The sequence below is a fragment of the Hippopotamus amphibius genome, chromosome 8 (genome assembly GCF_030028045.1).
Source record: "Hippopotamus amphibius kiboko isolate mHipAmp2 chromosome 8, mHipAmp2.hap2, whole genome shotgun sequence".
In the NCBI taxonomy this organism is placed as follows: domain Eukaryota; kingdom Metazoa; phylum Chordata; class Mammalia; order Artiodactyla; family Hippopotamidae; genus Hippopotamus; species Hippopotamus amphibius.
The window spans coordinates 146,579,809-146,602,480 of record NC_080193.1 but is presented as its reverse complement, the minus strand read 5'-3'; the positions used below and the strand labels follow the sequence as shown (position 1 = coordinate 146,602,480).

The 22,672-nt window shown below is 65.4% G+C and overlaps 1 protein-coding gene across 1 annotated transcript in view; it reads right to left on the bottom strand.

Annotated features, from left to right (window-relative positions):
* CROCC2 (ciliary rootlet coiled-coil, rootletin family member 2) overlaps positions 1-20,551 on the bottom strand; it is a 59,478-nt gene extending 38,927 nt beyond the window's left edge. The window contains 16 exon segments of the mRNA XM_057746525.1: positions 3,545-3,775; positions 3,974-4,120; positions 4,541-4,685; positions 5,058-5,231; positions 6,900-7,099; positions 7,365-7,553; positions 7,896-7,992; positions 9,130-9,327; positions 9,931-10,058; positions 13,904-14,045; positions 15,263-15,369; positions 17,465-17,592; positions 18,501-18,657; positions 19,161-19,234; positions 20,121-20,234; positions 20,374-20,551. Of these exon segments, the coding sequence (XP_057602508.1) occupies positions 3,545-3,775; positions 3,974-4,120; positions 4,541-4,685; positions 5,058-5,231; positions 6,900-7,099; positions 7,365-7,553; positions 7,896-7,992; positions 9,130-9,327; positions 9,931-10,058; positions 13,904-14,045; positions 15,263-15,369; positions 17,465-17,592; positions 18,501-18,657; positions 19,161-19,234; positions 20,121-20,234; positions 20,374-20,551 (2,409 nt within the window).
* Positions 20,552-22,672: the final 2,121 nt, after the last annotated feature.

Below are 22,672 nucleotides of genomic sequence, written 5' to 3'. Positions count from 1 at the left end.
TCATTCTCAAAACTTTTCTCACAAAGAAAACTCCAGGCTCAAGTGACTTCACTAGTGAATGCTACCAACATTTAAGGAAGAAAGAGAAATTTTAAAGCACTTTCCGGAAATAGAAGAGGAGGAAACACTTCCCAACTTATTTTGTGAGGCCAGCATAACCCTAATTCCAAATCTGACAAAAATATTAATAAGAAAATTATAGACCAATGTTTCTCACGAATATGGATGTAAAAATCCTTAACAAAATATTATGAAACTGAGTAAAAATATATATAAAATGGCTATTAACTTATGCCCAAGTAGGGTTTATCTCAGGTATGCAAAGTTGTTTTAACATTCAAAAATAAACCAATAGGGCTTCCCTGGTGGCGCAGCGGTTAAGAATCCACCTGCCAATGCAGGGAACATGGGTTTGATCCCTGGTCCGGGAAGATCCCACATGCCACGGAGCAACTAAGCCCGTGTGCCACAACTACTGAGTCCACATGCCGCAACTACTGAAGTTTGTGCACCTAGAGCCCATGCCCCCCCAAAAGAGAAGCCACCGCAATGAGAAGCCTGTGCACTGCAATGAAGAGTAGCCCCTGCTTGCGGCAACTAGAGCAAGCCTGTGCAGCAATGAATACCCAACAGCCAATAAAAAAATAAAAATAAAAAATAATAAAATAAAATAAACCAATATAAGTAACCATATTAACAGAATAAGAATGATGACATGATCACCTTAACAGATTCAGGGAACACATTTAACAAAATTCAAAACCCATTCATAAGTTTTAAAAAATCTCAGCATGCTAGGAATAAAGGAGAACTTCCTCAATCTGATAGAGGTATCTATGAAAAGCTTATAGATAACATCACACTTAATGGTGAAATATTGAATTCTTTCCCCATGGTTGGGTTTGGCAGAAAGATGGCCAGCCTCACTGCTTCTTTTCAATTCTGTTCTGTAGGTCTTTAGCAAGTGAATTAAGAGAAGAAGTCACTGAGATCAGAAAGGAAGTAAAACTGTTGTTATTTACAGATAATATGATTATGTACATGTAAAACTCTGGTGCTTATCAGTGAGTTTGTCAAGGCTGCATGATTGAAAGTTAATCTATGAGATTGTATTTCTATATGGACATAGGAAAATGAAATTGAAAAACCAAGGCACATTTTCAAATCTAGGAATTAATTTAATCAAAGATGTGCAAGACCTCTACACCGAAAACTGCAAAACACAGCTGAGAGGAATTAAGTAAGGAAAAAAAATGGAGAGATATACCATGTTCACGGATAGACAACTAGATACAGCTAAGATGTTGTCTTCTGAAATTGATCTATAAATTCAACATAATCCCAATTAAGGTTCTACCAGGCTTTTTTAGGTATAGAAGTTGACAATCTAATTCTAAAATGTATATGAATACACAAAGGTTTGAGAACAGCCAAACAATCTTGAAAAGAAGGATAAGACAGTGAGGTTTTGGTGAAAGGATGAACAAATAGATCAGTTTGCAACAATATGATCTGGGCACATACATGCACATGTATGATTGATTTATTTTCAACAAATTGCCAAGATAATTCAGGGAGGAAAGGAGAGTCTTTTCAAAAATTGGTGCTGGAACAACAGCATATTAGTATGAAAAATAATGGACTTCAGTTCCTACTTCATACCACACACCTGTGGTTCTTACATCCTAATGTGTATCGGAATCACTGGGCCCCACCCACAGAGTTTCAGATTCAGTAGGTTTTGGGAGGGCAGCTGAAAATTTGCATTTTAAACAAGCTCTCAAGTGATACTGAGACTGCAGGTGTGAGGAATAGACTTTGAGAACCACTGCTGTACAGAAAAATCAACTTGAAATGAGTCATAGACCCAAGAGCTAGACGAAAACAGAGGAGGATATTGTCCTGTTCTTGGGCTAGTCAAAAATTTCCCAGACAGCACCTAGAAAACACTAACCATATGTTTTTAAAAACTTGGTAAGCTGAATATTGCCAAAGGTAAACTTTTCTGTCCATCAAAAATACTGTTAAGAAAACGTACAGGCAAGTCACACACACATGACTACATCTGTCTGACCAAGTACTTGTAGCCAAGATATATGCACAACCAAATATATATCTCCACAAGATACATATCCACAACCAAAATATGAAAATGCAGGAAAAGCAGGCAATAGGCTTGAACAGACACTTGACGGGATAAGATATGCGAGTATTTGAAGCACATGAAAATGTGCAATGTGCTTAATGCTATTTATTATCAGGAAATGCCAATTAAAACCCCAATGACAGGTAACTTCACACACACAGAATAGCTAAAAAATAAAGAAGGACGATGCCGAACCTTGACAAAGCTGAGCAGCACCTGGAAGCCTCCCGAGCTGCTGGTGAGTAAAACGGTACAGCCACTCGGAAAACTGCCTGGCAGTTTCTTATAAAGTTCAACACACACCTACCCAGGGACTCCACGATGGCACTCCTATGTACTTACTCAAGAGCAATGAGCACACCCGTACACAACTTGCACACGAATGCTCATGGCAGTCTTGTCCACTCCCAAACTGGAAAGAACCCGACAGCCCAGCAGCGGGTGAAGGGGTGAGCGGATGTGCTTCATCCACGTGGTGGAACGTTACTATGCAGTCAAAGAGAAGGAGCTCTCGATACACTTAACAGCTGGGGTGACTCTCGAAGATGTCGCATTGACGGAGAGACGCTGGATCAAGTCGCCCCCCCACGACTCCACTTACAACAAGGTCTAAAACAGGCGAAGCCAGTCCGTGGTGGTGGTCAGGGCAGAGGCCGCCCGGGTGGCCGTGACACGAGGGAGCCTGCTGGGTGGAGATGTCTGCATCCCGATGGCGGGGGTGGCTGGGCACTGGCTCACCGAGTGTAATCACGCTTGGACAAAAAAGAGGAAAAGACGACCCCCAAAAGGACAGGACAGATTCTAAGAAACAGAAAGAGGTTGCACTGAGTCCCAAAGGTGACAGGCCATGAAGTGTGAATGCCACTGGGGGCCAGAGACTCTGCAGAGACAGGGTTTCCATGTGGGCCGAGGAGGCCAGGGTCAGGAGAAACCAAAGGTGCTGCCGTGTCTCGTCCCGGGGAGTCTGACCTCCTCCACAGAAGATCCACGTCAACAGACGTGGGAATGGACGCAGGAAGGCGTGAGTGGGTGAGGGATGAGGCAGCTCTGTTGTGTGGATGTGGTCCAGGAAGGAGAGAAACAAGACCGCAGAGGAGCCGCGGAGCCTTTCCCCGCGTGGGCAAGCATCACAGGGCCCGAGGCCTTCCACTCTGACCCAGGGAGAACCCAGGCCCTGACGCCGGGGACAGGACTGATGTAACATCCTTCTTTGTGTGTCCCTCCCCTGTCCCCCACCTCCCACCACGGGGAAGCCGGCTTCCGCTCGGGCAGCATCGCAGTTAGAAAGCGCCGGTGCTGACGTCCTGAACCAGCGTGACTCCCGTGTGCCCGCCCGCCCGCCCCAGAGGCGGCCCGGCCGGGTGGGCCTAGGGCCCAGGAGCCCCGCGGAGCCCTCACCTGGCCCACCTGCTCCCGCAGCTGGGCCCGCTCTCGTCGGAGCCAGGCCGCCTGCCCCTCCAGCCGCTCCAGCCGCTCCTCCAGGCGCCCGCAGGCCCGCTGCAGGCCCCTCCGCTCTGCCCGCATGCGCTCCAGCTGCTGCCCCGGCCGCGCCAGCTGCTCCCGGGCGCCCGCCCGCTGCTGTGCCGACTCCTGCTGTCGCTCCCGCAGCCGGTCCCGCTCCTGCTCCAGCTGCCGGCGGGGGGCGGGGGGAGGGGTCCGTGTGCCGGCCCGCGCCCCGCGCCCTGCGCCCCGCACCCCCGGCTCCAGGAGGGGAGAAGACGGGCAGGGGACGGGTGGGAGGAGGGCCCCGAGCTCGGGGGACCAGGGTGGGGACCGGCCCCACAGCCACGCTGGGGCAAGGTGCGTCCCCCGGGGCCCTGGCCTCACCTGCAGGACCAGCTGGTCCAGGGAGCTTCTGTCCTGCGCCAGCCCCTCCACCAGGGCGGCCGTCTTGGCCAGGCAGTCCCTCTGCTGCGCCCCCTCCGACCTGAGCCGGGTCACGAGCAGTTCCAGGTCGGCTCTGCTGGACTCAGCCTAGGGTGGGCCGGGGGCAGAGGGCACCCCAGCAGGGAAGCCGGGGAGGGACTTTCAGATTCGCGGGCAGCGCTTCCCCCGCGCCGAGCTGTTGGTGCCAGGGAGGAAGGGAGCCCCCCGTCACGGAGGTGTGCAAGCTGGGCCTGCTGGAAGGGGGCCCACGGTGGAGAGGCCTCTGGGGCAGACGGTGACCCCTGACGGCAGCAAGAGAGGTGATGGGCGGCCAAGGGACAGGGCACCCTGACAGCAGCGGTGCCCAGCGCCAGGGAGGGTGGGCAGGTGCCCACGGTCAGGGACCGGGGAGGCCACCGCTGAGTCTGGGGGCTCTGGGGATGGCCTGAGGGCCCAGGCCGGCGAGGAGAGAGGTGCGTGGGGGGAGGTGGGCTGAGCGCCGGTGCGAGAGAGGAGCGGAAGGCGTACCCGGGCCAGGGCGCTGTGTAGGCCCTCCCTCTCGCCCTCCAGGGTGTCCCTCTGCAGCTGCGCCGCGTTCAGTGCCTCCTGGGCCGACACCAGCTCCTTCTTGAGCCCCGAGACCTTCTCCTCCAGCTGCTCCAGGCGCCCCTGACTGGGACCCGAAAACCAGAGGGCAGAGGGCGCGCGTTCGCCTCAGGGTGAGGTGGGGGCCACCTCAAAGGACCCAGCGGGCAGGGGGCCCAGAGGAGCACGGGTTGCCCTGCAGGCCAGGGGCTGCTGAGCTGCGGCACCCACCTTGGCGGGGCCCGGGGTGGCGGATGCGCCCAGGGGTGGCGCTGGGCCGGACTTGGATGGGTGTCTGGGTGGGGGTGGGTGACAGCCAGCGTGGGCGGGGCCTGCCTGCTGTCTCACGAGGGCACCCCCACCCCGAGATGAGGCCGGGGAAGGAGCGGGCTCACCAGCGGGCCACGACGCCGGGGCCCAGACGGGAGGGGACAGCCCGCGGGTGGCCGGGGCAGCCCACCTGGCCTCCAGCTGCCTCCGGCCCTGCTGCTCCAGCGCCTCCTTCTGCTCCGCGCACCGCAGGAGGTCTCTCCGCATCTCTGCGTTCCTGGCCTCCAGCCCCTGCTTCTCCTTGTCGGAAACGTCCACCTTCCCCCTCAGCTCCTCCACCACCTCCTCCAGAGCTGCCTTCTCTCTGGGAGCAGGGGAGGCAGAAGCTGGGGGGGTCCCGGGCGTGCAGCAGGGGAGGGGAGCTGAGGGACCCTCAGTGGGCACCGTCACGCCTCGGCGGCCGAGGGCCGGGAGGTGGACAGGGCAGGGGGGCTGTGGAGGCCGCTTGGGGCCGGGGCTCAGGGCCGCATGGGGAGGGGCGAGAAGGTCCAGCCCCTCGGCCCCCCCTTGGCCTGTCCAGTGGGGTGGACACCTGCAGGCTGGCCCGGCTCCCAGTGGCCCTGGGGGACCCCTAAAGCACGGGAGGCCGTGCCCCCCGGGCAGTCCCTGCGCTCGGGCGTCCGCACCCGTAGGCCGAGCTCAGCCAGTCCTGCAGAGCCCGGCGGGGAGCGGGGGACGCCTGCCCACCCGGAGCCCCCACAGCTCCCGGTCTGCCTGTGCCGCTCACCTCCCTGACGGCCGGCCCCGGAGGCCTGCGCCCCCGTCCCAGCAGGGCCCACAGGTGACCCCTGCCCCACGTCTCCGCGTCGCCCACCGGCCAGAACCGGGACCTCAGCTGCTCCCCTTCCAGCCGTGCCCTGAAGCACCAAGTCCTGAGGCCCCACTGCCCAAATGCCTCTTGGACTTGGCCCCTGGTCCCCGTGTCTAGGGGCCTCCTCTGCCCCCCCGCCCCTGGCCTCCAGGACGCTGCAGCCAGACCAGCCCTGCCAACCCATGGGTGTGAAGGCAGGGCCCTGCTAACAGCTGCCCCGTGGTCCCCCGTGGCCTCTGCTCCGTGGTGTGGGGAGGTGGCCTCTGCTCCTGTGCCCCGGGAAGGCCCTCCCCGCCTCCCCTGTGCCACGCCGAGCCTATCCGCTCCCTTCTCTTTGCCCATTGCCTGTGTGCCTTTCAAGAGCGGGACTGCGATTAATTTTTTCCTTGACCTCCCGTCTCAGAACGGAGTGCACTGTCAGGCCACCCAGAGAAGAGCAGCCCAGAAGGACCTGGAGTCCTGACCCCCTGGGGTGAGCGAGGGGAAGCACGGAAGGTGGTCCTGTCGACCGCCGCATGGCTCCCTGCTGCGGGAAGCCTTCCTGGGCCCCCAGCCCGCTCCCAGGGCCACATCCCAGCTCAGGCAGCGTGTGGATCTGGGAAGCCCCACCGAGCCTCTCACTCAGGACTATAAATCCTGGGGGATTCTTTCCCCACAGCCCTCACCCCCACCAGCCCCAGGACAGCGAGAGGCACAGAAGCACCCAGGGAGCCTCACGGCCGACAGCACCACGCACACGAGAGCCTCAGGACACACCGGGGCGCACACAGGGCCACCCCAACGGATGGGCCGGGAAGGGAATTTTATGGACCACCTGGGAAGGATGGGTGAGACCCCCCGGAGGGGTCCAGGGGGGAGGCGGGAGAGAGCACAGACTGCTCCCAGGAGGGGAGCGTGGGAACAGGCCGGGCTCCCAGGAGCTGGGATGCAGGCCGAGGGGCGGGCACGTGCTCAGCCTGGGCTTTGGGAAGTGAGTCCTGGGGAGACACACCCCACATGGGCTCAGACGAGGAGAAAGGGGGTGTGCTCAGTGCAGGCAGGGGTTGGGGGGCAAAGGGGCCAGGGAGGCAGCCTTGCCAGGAGCCCTCTCTGTCCGGGAGGCCGTCCTGCCTTCTGCTGGGGGGCCTCCTGGAGGAGGTGCGCCCAGCCCACCTGCCTCACCTTCCCAGGAGCTCGCTGGACACGCGGCGGCACTGCGCCTCCTGGCTCTGCGCCTCCAGCTTGCCCAGGAGGTCCTGGCGCTCCCGGGCCCGCTCCTGCAGGAGCCTCCGCGAGGCCCGCAGCTCCCGCTGGCTCTCGGACAGCTGCTCCCGGAGCTCGGCAGCTGCCGCCTCGGAGGACTCCAGCTGCCGGCGCAGCTCCTGCCCGCGAGTGGGGTGCGGTGTGAGCCCCGGGGGCCTGGCTGGGCCTTTGATCACTGAAGCCGGCCAGGGGTCCCGACTCCCAGAGAAGGGATGCACTTCAGACCGGAGACCCTCCCCGGGGTGTGGGGTCCAAGGCCAGGTGCCTGGGGGCAGCCCCTCTGGGGAGCCGTGGCGGCCACGTGACGGCCCGTCTCAGCCCGGCGGGCTTTGCGGCTTTGCTCCGCTGGGGACGGGGCCCCGCGTCGCCGCGGTGGCAGCCCACCTGCTCCTGCCGCTGCCTCCCCCCGAGGGCCGCCTGCACGGCCCTCAGCGCGGGGTCCGGGGTGGCCGGGGAGCGGGCCCGTGGGGGGGACGCGGCGCCAGGCGGGCTCGTCGGTCGGCCTTGCGCCTCCTCGCCTTCAGCGCGGCTGCTCCACGCCGGCTCCGGGCGCCCTGCATCTGCCTGGGCCACCTTCAGGGCGCAGAGAGGAAGGGGCGGAAGGGAGACAGCTCAGGGTTGAGGTCAAACGTGTCCTTCCAGACCACCTCACGGGCCAGCGGGAACACCGGGACCCTGCAGCCCATCCGCCGCTCCACGCGGGAGGGACCCGAGCGAGCGGGCCTGCACCTCTGTGATGCTGTCCAAGACGAGCGGCAGGGATTCGACCTTGGCCCTCGAGTCGCCTGGTGCCCGCTGGCCTCCGCTGCGCTGGGACTCCTGTGATGGGGAGGTGGGGCGGGTGGGCAGGAGGACAGGCTGCTCAGAGAGGCCTGACGCCCCCACCGCGAGCCGCCCTCTCCCAGCCCCACATACCAGTCTCTGAACCTCCATCCTGAGGGAAGAGATGGTTCTCTCCTTGCCTGCATTTTGCTCTGTGAGCTCCTCCACCAGCAGCGCCTGCTCCGAGAGCCTGGAGAGGAGTTGGGGGTGGGGCGGGGCCGTCAGCGCAGAGAACGGATGGAGCCCAGGGCACCGGCAGGTGCTCCGTTGCCTCCTCCTGCCGCGCGGCCTGCCCTCTGGCCTCGCCACCGCTGTCCGAGTGGGCCTTAGTCCCCACTCCGGTCAGACACCTCTCTCCAGACACAGAGCCTTCAGTGGCTCCCGCTGTCTTGGGGGTAAAGCACAGAGCCCGAGTTCAGCCCTCAAGGCCCCCACCCTGACCCTGACCCTGACCCTGGCTCTCCAGCCCATCGTGTGGCTTCCCGAGACCCCCCGTCCTTGGCGTGCGGCAGGTGCCGTGCTCACCTGCGGGCGTTTGCCCCGGCGGCTCCCTCTGCCTGGAACTCCTCAGCCACCGTGAGTCTAACTGTAAGTGACCTCATGGTCTTTCCTTCCCAGGAAACACCTTCTTCTCAAAGACCTCTGGCTCCCCCGCCAGCCGCCCCACCACCGGCACCCAGGTCTCCCTTCTCCTGGGCCCAGAGCACTTGTCTCAGGCCCCGGCGCTGTCCCCTCGAGCTGGGCTGCACCGGACCTCCCGCACCCCCGGGCCCGCGTGGTGCTTCTCGGGCCGGCTGGGGTGGGGTGGGTTCAGCAGCTCCCCGAGGGCGTTGGTGACCGCGTGAGCCGCAGGTCCCGGAAGAGCGCCCGCAGCATCAGGACCTGCCTCCAGTTTCCTGCAGGAGCTGCCCTCCCGAGACCTTCGAGCACCACACGCGGGTTCCATGCCCAGAACCTCCCCTGATAACCGGGGGTGGACCCTGGCCCCTCTGGGTCCCTCGGAACAAGCGTCCACCCCTGGAAGAATGTGCTCTTAGGCCTGAAAATTCCACTTCTGGAACCAGCCACGGGGGAACCGTGCAAGTGCGTCCACGGCGGTGTTCACGGAAACACGCCTGGTCCCAGGGCTCTAGCTCTGCCTGCACGCGGTCGGGAGCTGCCTGCCTTCGGGGTAGGATGGTGACGGTGAGCCGTGGCGGCACCAGGGGAAGCGCCCAGGGGTCAGGATGGGGGGCGAGATCGGGAGGTGAAGCTGCAGGTGGGCGGAGTCCCAGGACTGCGGTCGCTGGGCAGACAGCGGGCATGGTCCCCCCCCCCCTGCACCCACCTGGCCTGGAGCGCCACCTTCTCCGCGTCCCAGCGGCCCTGCAGCTGCAGCATCTCCCGCACCTTGTCCCGCAGCTGCTGCTCCAGGGCGCCGGCCGTGCTGCGGGCCGTCAGCCGCAGGTTGGAGCCCAGGTTCAGGCAGGCCACGTGCAGGCGCCGGGCCGTCCTGGCTGCGTCCGCTCGCATGTCAGCGAGGCCCCTGGGAGACAAAGGCGGCACCCCAGCTGAGCCTCGGGGCGTCCGTGGGCTTGGCCCGCAGGCTCCACGCCGGCAGGAGAGGCAGGGTCTGGTGACAGGCCCGCAGCAGAAGACGCCTCCCCTGCCGTCCTCAGGAGAGGCCCCGTCAGGTGGCATCCCAGCCAGCAGGGGTGAGCAGGGGCTGGTCCAGGCTGGACAGGACGGGCTGTCCACCTCCAGCAGGACTTCTACCCTCCGGGCCTCGAGGGCCCCGGACAGACCGTGTGAGGTTCCTGGCAAGGAAGGAGGGACCCCGGAGCTGCATCGTGTAGATCCGCTCCCTCCCGCAGCGTCTCCCTGGCTGGGCTACGCCCTCACCTCTCCCCTGGACCCCTCCTGCCCGCTCTGTCCGCTTTCCATCTCCCCAACTGCCCGCCACTCCTGCTGTCTCCACCGCTCCCATCGGGCCACCCGAGGTCCAGGTGGGGCTGGGGAAGGGGCTCTGAGCCCCCGCTGCTGCACCGGGGCCGGAGCGTGCAGGGCCTGGTGCCTGGGCCCAGCACATCAGAGGCCCTCCTTCCCCACCCCGCAGGGGCCCACGCCCGGCAGGCTGGCTGGCACGCACCTCTCGGTGGCTGCACGCAGCTCAGCCAGGTGTCCCCGGAGGGCCGTGACCTGTCTCCGGAGGAGTAGGACTTCCTGGGGCTGCCCTGAGCGAGTGCGCCGGGCCTGAAAGCGAGAGGCTCACGTCCACTGCACGCGGAGGCCAGACGCTGAGGGGTGAGGGGAGCCCTGCCACCCCGTTCCACCGCCCCACAACCCGCTCCGCAGGCTGCAGGGGGCGGGGGGCAGGGCCTTGCCATTACCCTCCTGGGCCCCTGCCCCCTGGCTTACCTACCGGAACAACACCAGTCATCCCCCTGGGGCAGAGCTTTGCTCCCCTCCCAAGAGGACCTGAGGCGGAGACCACTCCCAGCGGCGGGACCCGGGCGCACTCAGCCTGGCCCCCGGGGAGGGGGGGCGTGGGCAGCACGCGGCGCCCGTCCTCCAGCTGGGGTGGGGGGACGACCTGAGGAAACAGGCCTTCCCTTCTCCTCCAGGACCAAGAGAGCAGCACTCACTCTCGGAGGGCTCCGGGGACGTCCGGGGTGGGGCCTGGCCCTTCAAGGTGCCAGGGAGGCAGAGGTCTCTGCCGTGAGGAGCCCGTGGCGGTGGGGGGCGGTGGGGGGCCCCCCAGGACCAGGCAGAGTGATGAGGTTGTGGGGTGCAGCGGGAGGCCGCTGCTGGGCTGTGGGCCGGAGGGGACGGGGTGGGGGGAGAGCTGGGGGCAGGGGCGGGATGGAGCCGCGTGTGGTCGGCGGCGCCAGACGTGCAGGGAACTGAGCCGTAGCCCAGAAGATCCTGTGTCCGCGCCCCCTTCCAGCCCCGCACGGGGCTGCGTCCTGAACGCTGACCTCCAGGGACCCCCGGAGGCTCACCACGCCCCGTGCTTTCCGGAGCTCCCGCAGCCCCTCCTGCCTAGTAGAGGCCCGCCTGGCACTTTTCAGGGCAGCTTCCGACAAAGCGCTTTCACGGTCTGCCGGCCCGCCGGTTCGAGACCCACACACCCGCCTGTTCCTTCGTGAGGCCCTTGCTGATCGCCTCCCCGACCCCACATCCGAGGTGCCCCGTTGAGCCCCGTAACGCTCTGCTGTTTGCCTTCTGTAGGGGACACCCTTTGTGCCTGGTGCCAGAGCCTTGTGTGCACCTGCTCCCCTCACCCCACCCCCCGACGGCGGTCATCGACGCGCAGGGATGAGACATCCCTCCTGGGAACACGGAGGAGGGGATGCCTGGTCCCGCCGGCCCCGTGACGACGTTACAGCTTCTTCAGCGCAAGGCTGGGCGGCCGGCATGGTAAGAGACACACAGGCCAGGAGCCAGTAAAGTCGAGACCTCGAGGGGGACGCGTCCAGCGGCACCTTGAACATGTTTCCTTGACCACCGGGGCTCTGGGGACAGAGGGGAGAGCCTAGGGTCCACCCAAGGGAGCGTGTACTCACACATGGACGTGACCCCCCCAAGCTGCACTCCAAGTAAGGTGTGCTAGAGATGTGTGAAGCAGCGCGTACTCGCACGTGTGCACACCCCCTCCACACACACACCTGCCTGCAGGGCGCCGCAGGAGGTGCAACGTCCCCCACAATTCGCGTGTCTAAACCTAACCCCCAATGTGATGGTATCTGGAGGCGGGGCTTTTCGACTCCGCCCTCGTGAATGGTGTTCGTTCCGTTATGAAAGGGGCCCCACAAGCCGCCCTGTGCCTCCCGCCACGTGCGCTTAGAGCCCGAGGGTGCGGTCTGTGACCCAGGAAGCGGTCCTCACCAGCCGCGCAAGGGCTGGCACCGTGACCTCAGACACCCAGCCTCCACAGCTGTGGGAAATAAATGTTTGTTTATAAGCCCCCAGGCCGGGGTATTTCTGCTGCAGAGGGACCAAGCCTGGAGGGACCAAGACAGCAAGGAAGAATCTGCCTGTGGATTTGGAGCCACGAGCTGTCCTTGGTGCAGCGTTCAGCCTGTGTTCACAAAACCGGGCTGGTTTTTAAAAAAATAATAAAGCTGAACATTGTATGTGGCCCCAAAGATTGTCTGAGCCCCTAAGAACCTGTCCGAAGCAAACGAATACCCTTTCTAGAACATAACACACTCATTCCAGGTTTCAAAGAATTTTCAGTGTCCCAAGGATGATACGCAGCTCTTTTAGTTAAAAAAATTTAAAAAACCAGCAAAGACACAAGGAAACATAGCACCACGACCAAGAACTAGCAGAAACAACAGACTCACAGCTAAACAAGTTCAGATGTCAGAACATGAGACACAGACCATAAAGTAAATGATTTCTAACCTGCATCAACGAACACATGAGAGGCGCGAAAACGCAAGTTAAGAGTAAGACGTGGAAAATAGAATAAAAGTCAGAATTTCTAAAGATGAAACATACCATATTTAGAATTTAAGCCATGTAGGCAGGTTTAACAAGGCATTAGACACCAGAAGAGAATACTGATGACCAGAAGGGTAGACGTGACGAAATTATCTTCAACGTAGACCAGGGCGATTGGAGAAGGAGAGTAGGGGAGGTGAAGAGTGAGGCAGGGAGTGCAGGGATGGGTACGGTCCACGGGCGGGGGCGGGGGTGGGGGGGCAGGGGGGCTTGGGCGACCGTGAAGGAGGTGACGGCTGCTTTCCAAAAACAAGGGAAGAACAGCGTCCTGAGGTCCTAAGCAGGATAAACCAAAAGAAATCTGCACGGCGTCAGCACATCACAGGAAGCCAGCGGAGCACAAAGTCACAGCAGTAGCTCAGAGCAGCCAGAGCGAGAAGGCGGATGCCCTCCGCGAGGGGGCAGTGGGCAGGCGTCGGCGGGCCTGGAAGCCAGCGCCTGGCGGGGGCTCGGAAGCCAGGAGACACGGAGGATGTCCTTCAGGCGCTGAGAGAAATAGCCGCCAGCCAGAGTGAGAGCCGTTTTCAAGGCCAAGAGGGCACAGAGACCCTCGATAAACCAGTGCCAAAGAGAACCCGAGGCCCGTCTCCAGGGCGCCGGCGTCCCCAGCGGCCGAGGCGGGGGTGCGGTGTGTCTGCCACGTCCCCCCCACCCACGTGGGAGCCCTGACATCACCGACCGCCCTGTGACGACGACCGCACTCCCTCCTGAGCCTCTGACCCGCTCCTGTCCCCGTGCAGGGGGGGCTGCCGCCGGAGGGACCGCTCGGCTCCTGACCCAGACAGCCGTCCGGCAGGAGGGGCTCCGTCCGCACAGGCACAGGGGCCCGGCCGCCCGCTCTGCCTGATCCGCGCGGGACGTGCTGGGACGGCCCCGCTGCGGTGGGCTTGTCTGAGGGACGCCTGTGCGGGGTCCGCCTGGGGCCCGGGCACCCAGGGACCACCTCGGTCTCTGCCCCCGCCAGTCTGGGCCCGCGGCAGACACTGGCAGGACCGTGGGGACGTCTAGGGGCGGCTGGGGCCGAGGTCACGAGCCCGCCCGGGAAGACGTGGACAGGCGGGGGCGCGGCTGACCCGTCTCAAGTGTGCGGCTACCTCGTGCTGGATGTCCTGCCGCCGGCGACCGCCCCGGGGAGGGTGAACACAGCATCCGCCACCAGCGAGGCCGAGGCCCGGAGCCCTGGGCCCTGACCCCCCGCCCCAGGGCTGAGGGTTTCAGGAGAGGCTGCGGGGGCCCTGCTGGCCTGGCTGGGGGCAGCGGGACCGCGGTGCAGCCCAGGCGCCTCTGAGTCTGACCGCGGGTCCAGCCTCCGGAGACCCCTCCTCTCTCTAGAGCCGGGCAGCCAGGCCAGAGCCAGGGCTGGGCCCTCAGCCTACGTTCCAAGTCCGGCCATGGGGTCCTTTCCCCAAGCCTACCCGGTGTCCCCCGTCTGCAGACTGTGGTGGCCAAGCCGAGTGGGACACGTGGCGTGGCAGTAGGCCAGTGGCCCTGCCCCCCCGAAGGTGCCACAGCAGACGCCGGCTCGCCCTCTCCCGGCCCCTGCCGTCCGCCCCACTCCAGCCACGGGCGCCAGACCAGGCGTCCCCCTGCCCACGGGCGAGAGCGGGGAGCACCTCTCGCAGCTCCAGCTCGGCCCGCAGACGCAGCACGCTGCCTGCCGTCCTGGCCAGCTCCTCGGACAGCCTGTCGTTGGCCTCCTTCATGTGCTCCAGCTGGTCCCGCAGCAGGGTGTTCACCTGGGAGAGGCCCGTGCTCCTGGACAGGTGGGGACGGAACGGCGTGGCCGTGGGCGGCTGGCCTCTCCTTACAGACGTGCTCAGACACCCAGGCCCCGACTTCCCAGGCCCCGAGGACCCCTGCGCGACGGTGCAGCCCCCAGACGGCCCCCAAGCGGCACGGACCACCTGCAGCCGGCTCCCCCCTCCCCGGGGTGTGGAGGTGGACCCCGAGACCAGCAAGAGGGTCAGGCCTTGGGAGCCTGGCTGATGGTGCCAGGGCTGGGAGGGAGGCGCCGTCCCCACAGCAGGGCAGGGTTGGGGGAGAGGGAGTCGGGCGTGCCCGTGGAGGGGGCAGCCCCTCCGTGACTGCGGGGGCCTCTCTCCACCCAGGGCGGCTCTGCACCTGGCTGCAGTCGGGGACCCCAAACCTTCCAGAGCCCGCGGCTTTCGGCCAGGCTGTGAGGCCATAGAGGCTTTCTCTGCTCCGCTCCGCTCCTTGGGCATCAGCCTCCACTAGGCTAATGAACAACCCCCCCCAGCCCCCAGCCCCACCCCCACCCCCGCTTCTCCAAAACTGGTTTTCAAAATGCTTTTCAGCACTTCTTCACTTTCCAGAGTCCCTGAGGATGAACCAAGTCCGGGAAGTCTTCCACAAATGGCTTAACCTCCCCCAGGGCTGGAGACGGAGCCGGCCTTGGGGGCTCAGCCCCTCCCTCTGTCCTTCCTGCAGGGAGCGTGGAGAGATGCCCTTTCTTTCCGTGGCTGTGTTCTGGGCCTTGGGGCTACCTCTGGGGGGCTGGTGTGTGACACACGGGTACCAGTGGTGCACAAATGAGTCCGATCGTGAAATCAGAGCGACGCGAAGCCAAGGGGGCCTTGGAGTCAGAAGAGTGGGGCTGAGGGGAGCACCCACGGACACCCCAGGGTCGGCAGGGCCAGCCGAGGGCCGTGGGAAGCTCCGGCGACCTGCCTGCAGTACTGGCCAGACCACCAGCCTCAGCAGCTATCGGGGGCCTGGGGCTGACACACCAGGGGGCAGGTGGCCAGGGAGAACGTCCTGACCTGTGGGGCCTGCACCCCACGCCCGAGGCCTGGGGTGGGGGGCTCCTCCCCACCCTGCTCGACCCCTCCTCGCTCTGACTTGGAGTCCCTTTGGAAGAGTTGCCAACAGCCCCACGGCATAGTGGGGTCCACTGCCTCGTGGTCTTGCCCCAGCTCCCTGCCGCCCTGCCCGTCACACCTGCCTGGCCTCACCTCTGCTTGGCGGCCTCGAGCTGGCCGAGGGCCTCCTCCAGGTCCACGCTGTGCTCCAGCTCCGACCTCCGCAGCCGAGCCTCGGTGCTCTCCAGCCGGGCCTGCAGCTGGAAGGGGCATTAACCCACCTAGCTGGACACGTCCAAGCCCAGTGGGCGGGGCAGCTTTGGCGCAAAGCCCTCCCAGGGAGGGGTGAGGGGGCTGCCCTGGGGTCCCCAGAAGGGGTGGGGGTCAGGCTGGGATAAGGGCTGAGGTTGGGGCTGGGGTCGCGCTGGGTCTGATACGGGTCAGGCAGGCAGCCGTCCACACCACGGCCCTGTGCCAACTGCCCACGGGCGGCTGAGGAGGGGGCTCCCAGGGTCTGGTTCGGCCACGTAAGGGGCAGGAAGGCTGAGATGCAGAGCAGGTCTGGCCGCTGCCCTTCTGCCTGTACTCGAACCTCTGTAGGCTCCCAGCCCCTCATCCAGCAGGTGGGTGGGGACCACGCCCGCAGTAAGTGGACCTGAAGCCCCAGGTGGGCCTGGAGGGCCGGGGAGCTACCCACATTGGGCCAGGCCTGCCCCCGAGCCTGCTGGAGCCTGAGCAGATGGCCACCTGAACTCCGAGTGGAAGAGGAGGTGCTGGGGGAGGCGCCCAGATGTGCTGGCCCAGAGCACATCCCGGGGTGTCCGAGGAGGGGATGTAGGTGCCCAAGAGGCCAGCCGGTGGGGGGCTGAGGCAGGAAGGTCGGCAGAGCTGAAGGCACACCTGTGGCAGGCCTAGGGCCACGTACAGGGAGGTGAGTTGCCTCTCGCAGCCACCAGCGGGATTGCAGAAGCGGGGCAGGCGGGAGGGGCGTCCAGCAAAGCCGTGGCGGCCAGGGCGGGGCTGGGAGTCCACCCGGGATGGAAATGCCCCCAAACAGTCACGTTGCCCCCGACCCCTGTCAGCCCCGCCAGGCGGCTTGGGGGAACTTGGGGAGGCCGGGCTCCTCTGTGGCCTGCAGGAGGGGTGTCGAGCTGCCGGGACCGCGAGCTCACATCTCACTGACTCACAGGTTTCCTAATCTGGACGCAGCATTTCTGCGGTTTCTATTCCCATCGGCCCTCTTGTTCCCCACATCTCCCCACCCTGTGCTAGGAAGATCCCCCGCCCCCACCCCAGGCCGTCCCAGGAAGGGCGGGAGCTCAACTGAAGTACTCCTGGCCCCGCCTGGATAGGAGAACCCTCCCAGTCTTGCCTCCGAGAGGCTCCCGGAAGTGGGGCTGGTGATGAGAACAGGTGCAACGGTTGGGGGTCGGGGCAGAGAGCCCCTCTGTGGGGCTGGTGAGCGCCCACCCTGGGAAGCCCTGGGGACCCTAGAGACGACGAGGCCAGCCCGGGGTTCTCGGGCACTCAGCACTGGTCACCGGTCGCGCCAGACAACGGGCCAGACTCGGGTCAGGTCTCAGCCCCAGCAAAGGCAGTGTGGCCTGGACGACTCGGACCAGATCTGAGCCTCAGTTTCCTCATCTGGAAAGTGGGGTCATCTGTCCTGCCATGTAGAGCAGGGGGGCTCTGCAGACACAGGGGTGCAAGTGCCCCACACGGTGGGCCGGGCACCCCCAGCCCAGTCCTGCCTCAGAAGCCATCACGTCTTGGAGTGACAGACATGGGACAGAGGCTCTGGCCAACAAGTTTCTGCTTCAGTTTCCCCATCTACACACCGGGAGGCCCTCCCAGCCCCACATGTCATGGCCAAACGGCCTCTTGCTGCAGCCAGTAACCCTGGAAGGCACTGCAGCTGCCCAGGGGAACTGAGGAGAGAGGACCCGGGGCTGAGGGTGTGTCCAGGGTCTGTCCACCCTCGGCTGTTGGGGTGGGGCTGGGGGCGGGGCCACTTCTTCAGCAGGACCCCGTTGGTTCCTTTGGGCTCGACCCCCCACCCCCAACCCCGGCAGGAGCTGCCACGTGCGCGGACTCGGCTGGGCACTGCGGCCAACGGGTCAGGGCTGTCCCGGCTGTCCCCCAGGGCTCCCAGCAGGCGGGACGGAGGTCAGTGCCTAAGTCAACAGCCCTGGGCGCCTGTCCTGCTCTCACCCGCCACTCAGCTTCTCCATCTGCTGCCCAGGGTTTGGCTGGGACCTCTGCCACTCCATGTCCTGAGACTCACTGACCGGCCTGCTGGTCACCCCGGGCCAGGCTGCCCCCCTCTGGCTGCCACGCGTCCCCGTGCATACTCACCCGCTCGCTGACCGCATGGGAACTGCGGGCCAGCTCGTCCTGCTCGGCGCCCGCTTGGGCCAGCAGGTCCTCCAGCCGGGACAGCTCCTCCTGCACCTGGGCTGGGGTGGCCGGCGGGTCCCGCAGCCCTGCAGGCGCAGAACCCGGTCAGCGTGCGGCCAGGCCAGCCCCCAGCCCCGTGCCCTGCCCCACCGGAGGTCTGCCCTGTCTCCCGGGAGACCCCAGGGTGGGGGAGCCGCACCTCACCCCCGGGCCTCACTTCCTCTCCTGTGGGCGGCCTTCCACCCGCTCACATTTCACCCGGAGGCAGACCCACGCCCAGGGAGAGCCCCAGACCAATTCCAGCAGAGGGTGTGGGGTGGCCTGGACCCCGTCAGGCAGTGGGAACTGCTGACTCTGGGAAACCAGATCTCATCGCTGAGCGATAAGTTGCTTTTCTAACCACACAATGGGCTTTCTTTTTCCTGAACACACTCAGGGAGGCCCCCGGCTCCTCTAGGAGGCTGGAGAGCCCCTCACTTCAGAAAGGGGTGTCGGGCTCCCCCGCAGGAGGGATTCAGGGGCACACGCTGGGGCTGGGCTGCCTGACCGGCTGGGTGGCCTTGGAGCAGGGACCCAGCCTCGCGCGCTGCGGTGACAGACATGAGAGGACACGGCAAGGGGGCCTGTGGGGCTGGGGGAGCAGAGCTCTCAGGGGTGAGGGCTGCTCAGCATTTGTGCTTCCCGTGTGTCCACCTTTAGGGTTTGCAGTCACCTAATGACACATGAACACAGATGAAATCAAGACTGGCTCTCACAAACGTGTGACAGACACAAGCGCGGTGCTGGGTGGGGACGGTCCCTGTGCCGCGTGGTGAGCGCGCTCTGGGGACGGACTCACGACTCTCGTGGGCGACGCCGTGGGAGGCTGTGGGTCTCGCCCTAGCACAGCGGCAGATGACGGGCCAGGAGGGCCCAGCCTGGTCAAGGGACAAGCGGGGGCCTTGGCTCCCTGAAGCTGGACTCCGACTGGCTGCTCTGCAGCTTCCCTGGTGACCCTCACCTTGGGGTGGCTCCTCGCCCAGGCTGCCCACCACGATCTCACGGATGCGGGCAGGCACGGGGGCGGGGGAGGCCCGCCAGCCTCCCCCACGCACAGTCAGTGCCCGGTCTTCTCTGCTGGCTGTGGGGCTCAGGACGGTGTCCTCCAGCCTCTGAAAAACACCCGCTCAGAGATGCCTGGGGCTGGCAGGTCCCTGGCTCCCCACACGCACCCGCTGGAGTTAGTGGGGGCTCCCACGGGGCCTCCCAGGTGGCAGCAGAGTGCCCTGGAGAGGACTGGGCGAGGCTGAGGTCGCCCGAGGCACCTGGCTTGGTTTCCCCACCTGCAAAGTGGGAGGGCACCCTGCCCATCCTGGCGCTGCTCTGAGCACAGGGGAGGAAAGAAGAGCTGGACCGGAGAACTCCTAGCCTGGGCATCACCTCGCCCTGCCTACCGGCCTCGCTCTGCCTCCACGGGAGCGGCACGGACCCTCACGGTGCACCTCTCTGGGGACACTAGGGGACAGGGCCCTTGCCTCCAGCCCTCCTGGAGCAGGCAGCCTCCCAAGTTTCACAGTGGCGGTTGGCAGGGAGGGGTCTGAGCCCCACCCGGCAGGCCCAGAGCCCCGTGGGGGAAGGGGTTGACCACCGGTAGAAAGACTGAGGCTCCACCCACACACCTCCCTTTAGGACAAAGCCAGCTGTCCACTGGGAGGGGCAGGCGCCGGTCCCGGGACAGGGTGGGTGGAACTGAGGGAGGGGCAGCGGGAGGCTCACGGGATGGCCCTCTTTCCTAGCTGTCTAGAGCAGCTGACGGCCGTGGAAGAGGCCCGAAAAGGCCTGGAGGTGGGTGGGAAGTCCTGGGTCCTGGGTATCCAGGGACCGGTCTTGGGGTCTTGGGCTTGAGCTGGCACTTTGCCTTGGCCCTGGGGATTCTTGGCTCCTCGAGGATGGCACAGCGGGGGAGGGCCTGGGGTGCCCTCCAGAGCCCCGGGCCCAGGCCCGGCCTTCACGCCGGGTCTAGTCGCGGTGCTGGTTGTGGGGAGGACGTCCAGGGGCCTGTGACTGCCGCGGGCCGAGGCAGCCAACTCTAAACCAGCATGAAACGTCTGGACGTGAGAGGGCCACGAGACAGGCTCGCTCAGGAGCCAGGACAGCACACAGCTGGCCCCCCGGTCCTGCTGCACGTGCGGTATGATTTTCAGGTGCTTTCCAGGGGGTACTGGAGACGGTGTCCCCTCCAGTGACTCTCCAGGGTGACAAACCAGGGTCCTCCCACCGCCCCCGAGGGTCCCAGACGTCTCAAACTCGCCACCACGTGCCCAGCTCCTCCCCTCCCCTGGCTTCCCAAGACCCCCACCCGAGACTCCCCAGATCTCCCTCCCAGCCCGGGGCCCTGGCGAGGGACCGCTGCGTAGCCTCCCACCTGCCTGTCCTCCCCAACGCTGATCCTCCCGGCCCTCCTTGAAGACCCTCTCGAGGCTGTGACCCCTCCACCTGGCTCTGACCCTCAGGCCCAGGCTGGTGGGGACGGAGGGCTTCCTGGGCGCACCCCGGCTGCCCCCACCCCACTGCCCTGGTACGATCTCAGCCCCTTCCCTCCTCCTGAGCCCCCTGCCCGGTCTCTTCTGCTCACATCTGCCTGGACGCAAGGCCTCCTCCTCCAGCAGCACCAGAGCGGCCAGAGTCACCCCGAGGCCTGGGCTCTGGCGTGACACCTGGTGAAGCCCTGGCCCCAACCCAACAGCAGCTGGGTGATGGGCAGACACCGAGCAAACGCCTGGCACTGGATTCCACGGCCCTGCCCCCCGGGTCCGGTTCACCTGGAACCCAGCCCCTCCTTCACCTGCGTGTAGGAACCCTGGGAGGTCCTGGGGAGGCAGCTTCACCACACTCGCCCCAGCGGACGCCCTTCAGCACGACGCTGGGTGGGCGGTGGGCAGCGCCCCTTGAGAAGGGAGGAGGTGCCTGCTGCCCCTTCCGGGCGGAGCCGGGGAGGGGCGCCAAGACCACCAAGGCCTCTCCTGTCCTCCAGGGAGGAAAGGCTGCTGGCAGAGGCTCAGCCATTGTCTGCCCTGAGCCCTGTTTGCACGCAGGGAAACCGAGGCCCAGCGGGGAGGCAAGAACCGCCACAGGCCCGCGGGACGGTCAAGTCCAGGAAGCCTCCTCCTAGGCCAGGAAGGCCCCTGCCCCTCCGCCCGCCCCGCCGCCCTCCCGCCGTCCCGGCCCCCGCCCCGGGCGTCCGCGGCACCACCCGCTAACGGGAAAGCAGCAGCGGCTCGAGCTTGACTCACTCCTGACATTTACAGAGGGTCACTTATTAGCCGAGACGTCCCAAGAGGAGCTGGGGGCGTAATGGGTTCCAGCTGCGGCCGGGCGCCTGCGATGCGCCGCGGCCCGGCTGGAGCCGCGGGGCGCGGTGGCGGGGGTGCGGGGAGGCCCTCGGGCCGCCCCTTCCCCCCGGCCCCCCCACTGCCCCCCCAACAACGTGGGGGGGGAGGGGCCCAGAGTGGGAGAGGCGCAGACAAGAGGGGCTCCATCCGGGCTGTGCCACTGGGACTGAGCCAAGCCCCAGCCTGGCGCTTGGTCCCCACCGTATGCCCCCCCCCCCACCGGGGACACCTGCAGCTCTGTGGGTCGGGGGTGGCCCTGGGTCTTGTTCTCAGCCCGGCGCCGGGGGGTGGGCTGTCCACCGCGCTGGGAGACTTCTAGAAGCACCTCCCCCGCACAGAGCTCCGCAGTCTGAGCTGGTCAGAGGCGACACCAGGGCTGGGCATCAGTTTCCCAAAAGACCCCAGACTCGTGTTGAGCCGGACCCTGTCCCCTCCTCCTGCCTGTCCGCAGCGCCCTCACCCCGCTCAGCTCCTCCTGCCTCCAAGGACCTCAGGGAGGTGTGAAGACCCCGGTGGGCCCTGAGGGGGCCTGTGTGCGAGACCCGCAGCCCCTGGGTGGAAGGGTGACAGCCAGGCCCACTGGGGCGGCCGCCCCTGCCCCTGTCCCTGCCGGCCTCCCCGTGCGGCTGCGTGCACACGGGGACCGTGGGCTCCCCCTCTCCCACCCGGGGCCAGAGAAGGGCTCCCCGCTGGGAGGAGCGGGCTGGGGGTCCCCGCTCTGCCCCTGCCGGTGCACGGCCCGACCGCAGGCGTGCTGCCCGCTGTCCGGAGCCTTGCGTTCGCCTCCTGGGAAACGGGCCCCGGTGCCGCCGCGCTGCGGGGGATGGGTGTTGGGTCTCTGGGACCCCCGCCGTCCACGCCCACGATGGGGACGTGAGGAGGCTCGGGAGGGTGGGCGGAGCGGCGGGACGGACGCGGAAGCCGCACCGAGCCGTGTGGCCGTGTCCCCTTGCCGGCGGCCGTCATCGGACCCGAGGCCCGCGGCCGGGAGGAGCCCCGCGGCCGCTGGAAGGAGGAGCTGCCCGGCCCCCAGGCCCCGCTGAGGGAGACCCCTGGGTGGGCCCGGCGGGTCCAGAGGAGCCCGTGGCAGGGACGGGAGGGCCGCCGGAGGCCGCGTGTGGCCCCCCTGCGAGCCTGGGCGTCCAGCGGGGTCGCGGCTCAGCAGGCTGCAGCCCCCGGCGCGGGGCGGGCGCGGGGCCCGGGGCCGAGCGAGGGCGGCGGCGCCCGGCGTCCTGCGCCCCCGGCGTCTCGGGTGGCGGCGCTCCCACAGTGCCCCCGTGTGGCCGCGCGCGGCGCCGCAGGAGGCGTGCCTGCCCCTCTCGGGGAGGCCGGCTGGGCTCTCGGGGGGCGGGGCGGCGGAAAGCGGGGCTCCCTCGCTCACGGAAGAGTGGGCGACGTGGGCGGGGCATCGCACACGTGTTTTTATTTCTGTTTTCTCGACCTGAAAGGGCAGCTCGGGGTGGGGCACGCGCAGCGGCGGCACCGCGACGGGGACCCCGCCCCGGGCCCCCAGCCCCTTCCCAGGGGCCAGAGGTCAGGACTCCGCAGGCACGCTGGCCCCGGGGCCCCTCTCCGTGGCACCCCCCGGCGGCCGAGGAACACTGGGCAGCCCGGGCCCACCCCAACCCCCGCGTCCTCCTCCGTCTCTGCCCCTCGGACCCTCCCCAGCACTCCCGTGCGGCCCCCTGCGCCCCGGGGCTGGGCTTTGGCCCTCGCCAGCGGCGGGCACAGCGTGAAGAGCACATCTGAGGACAGGGCCTCTGGCCAGGTCCGGCCACCGGACGTCTGCCTGCCG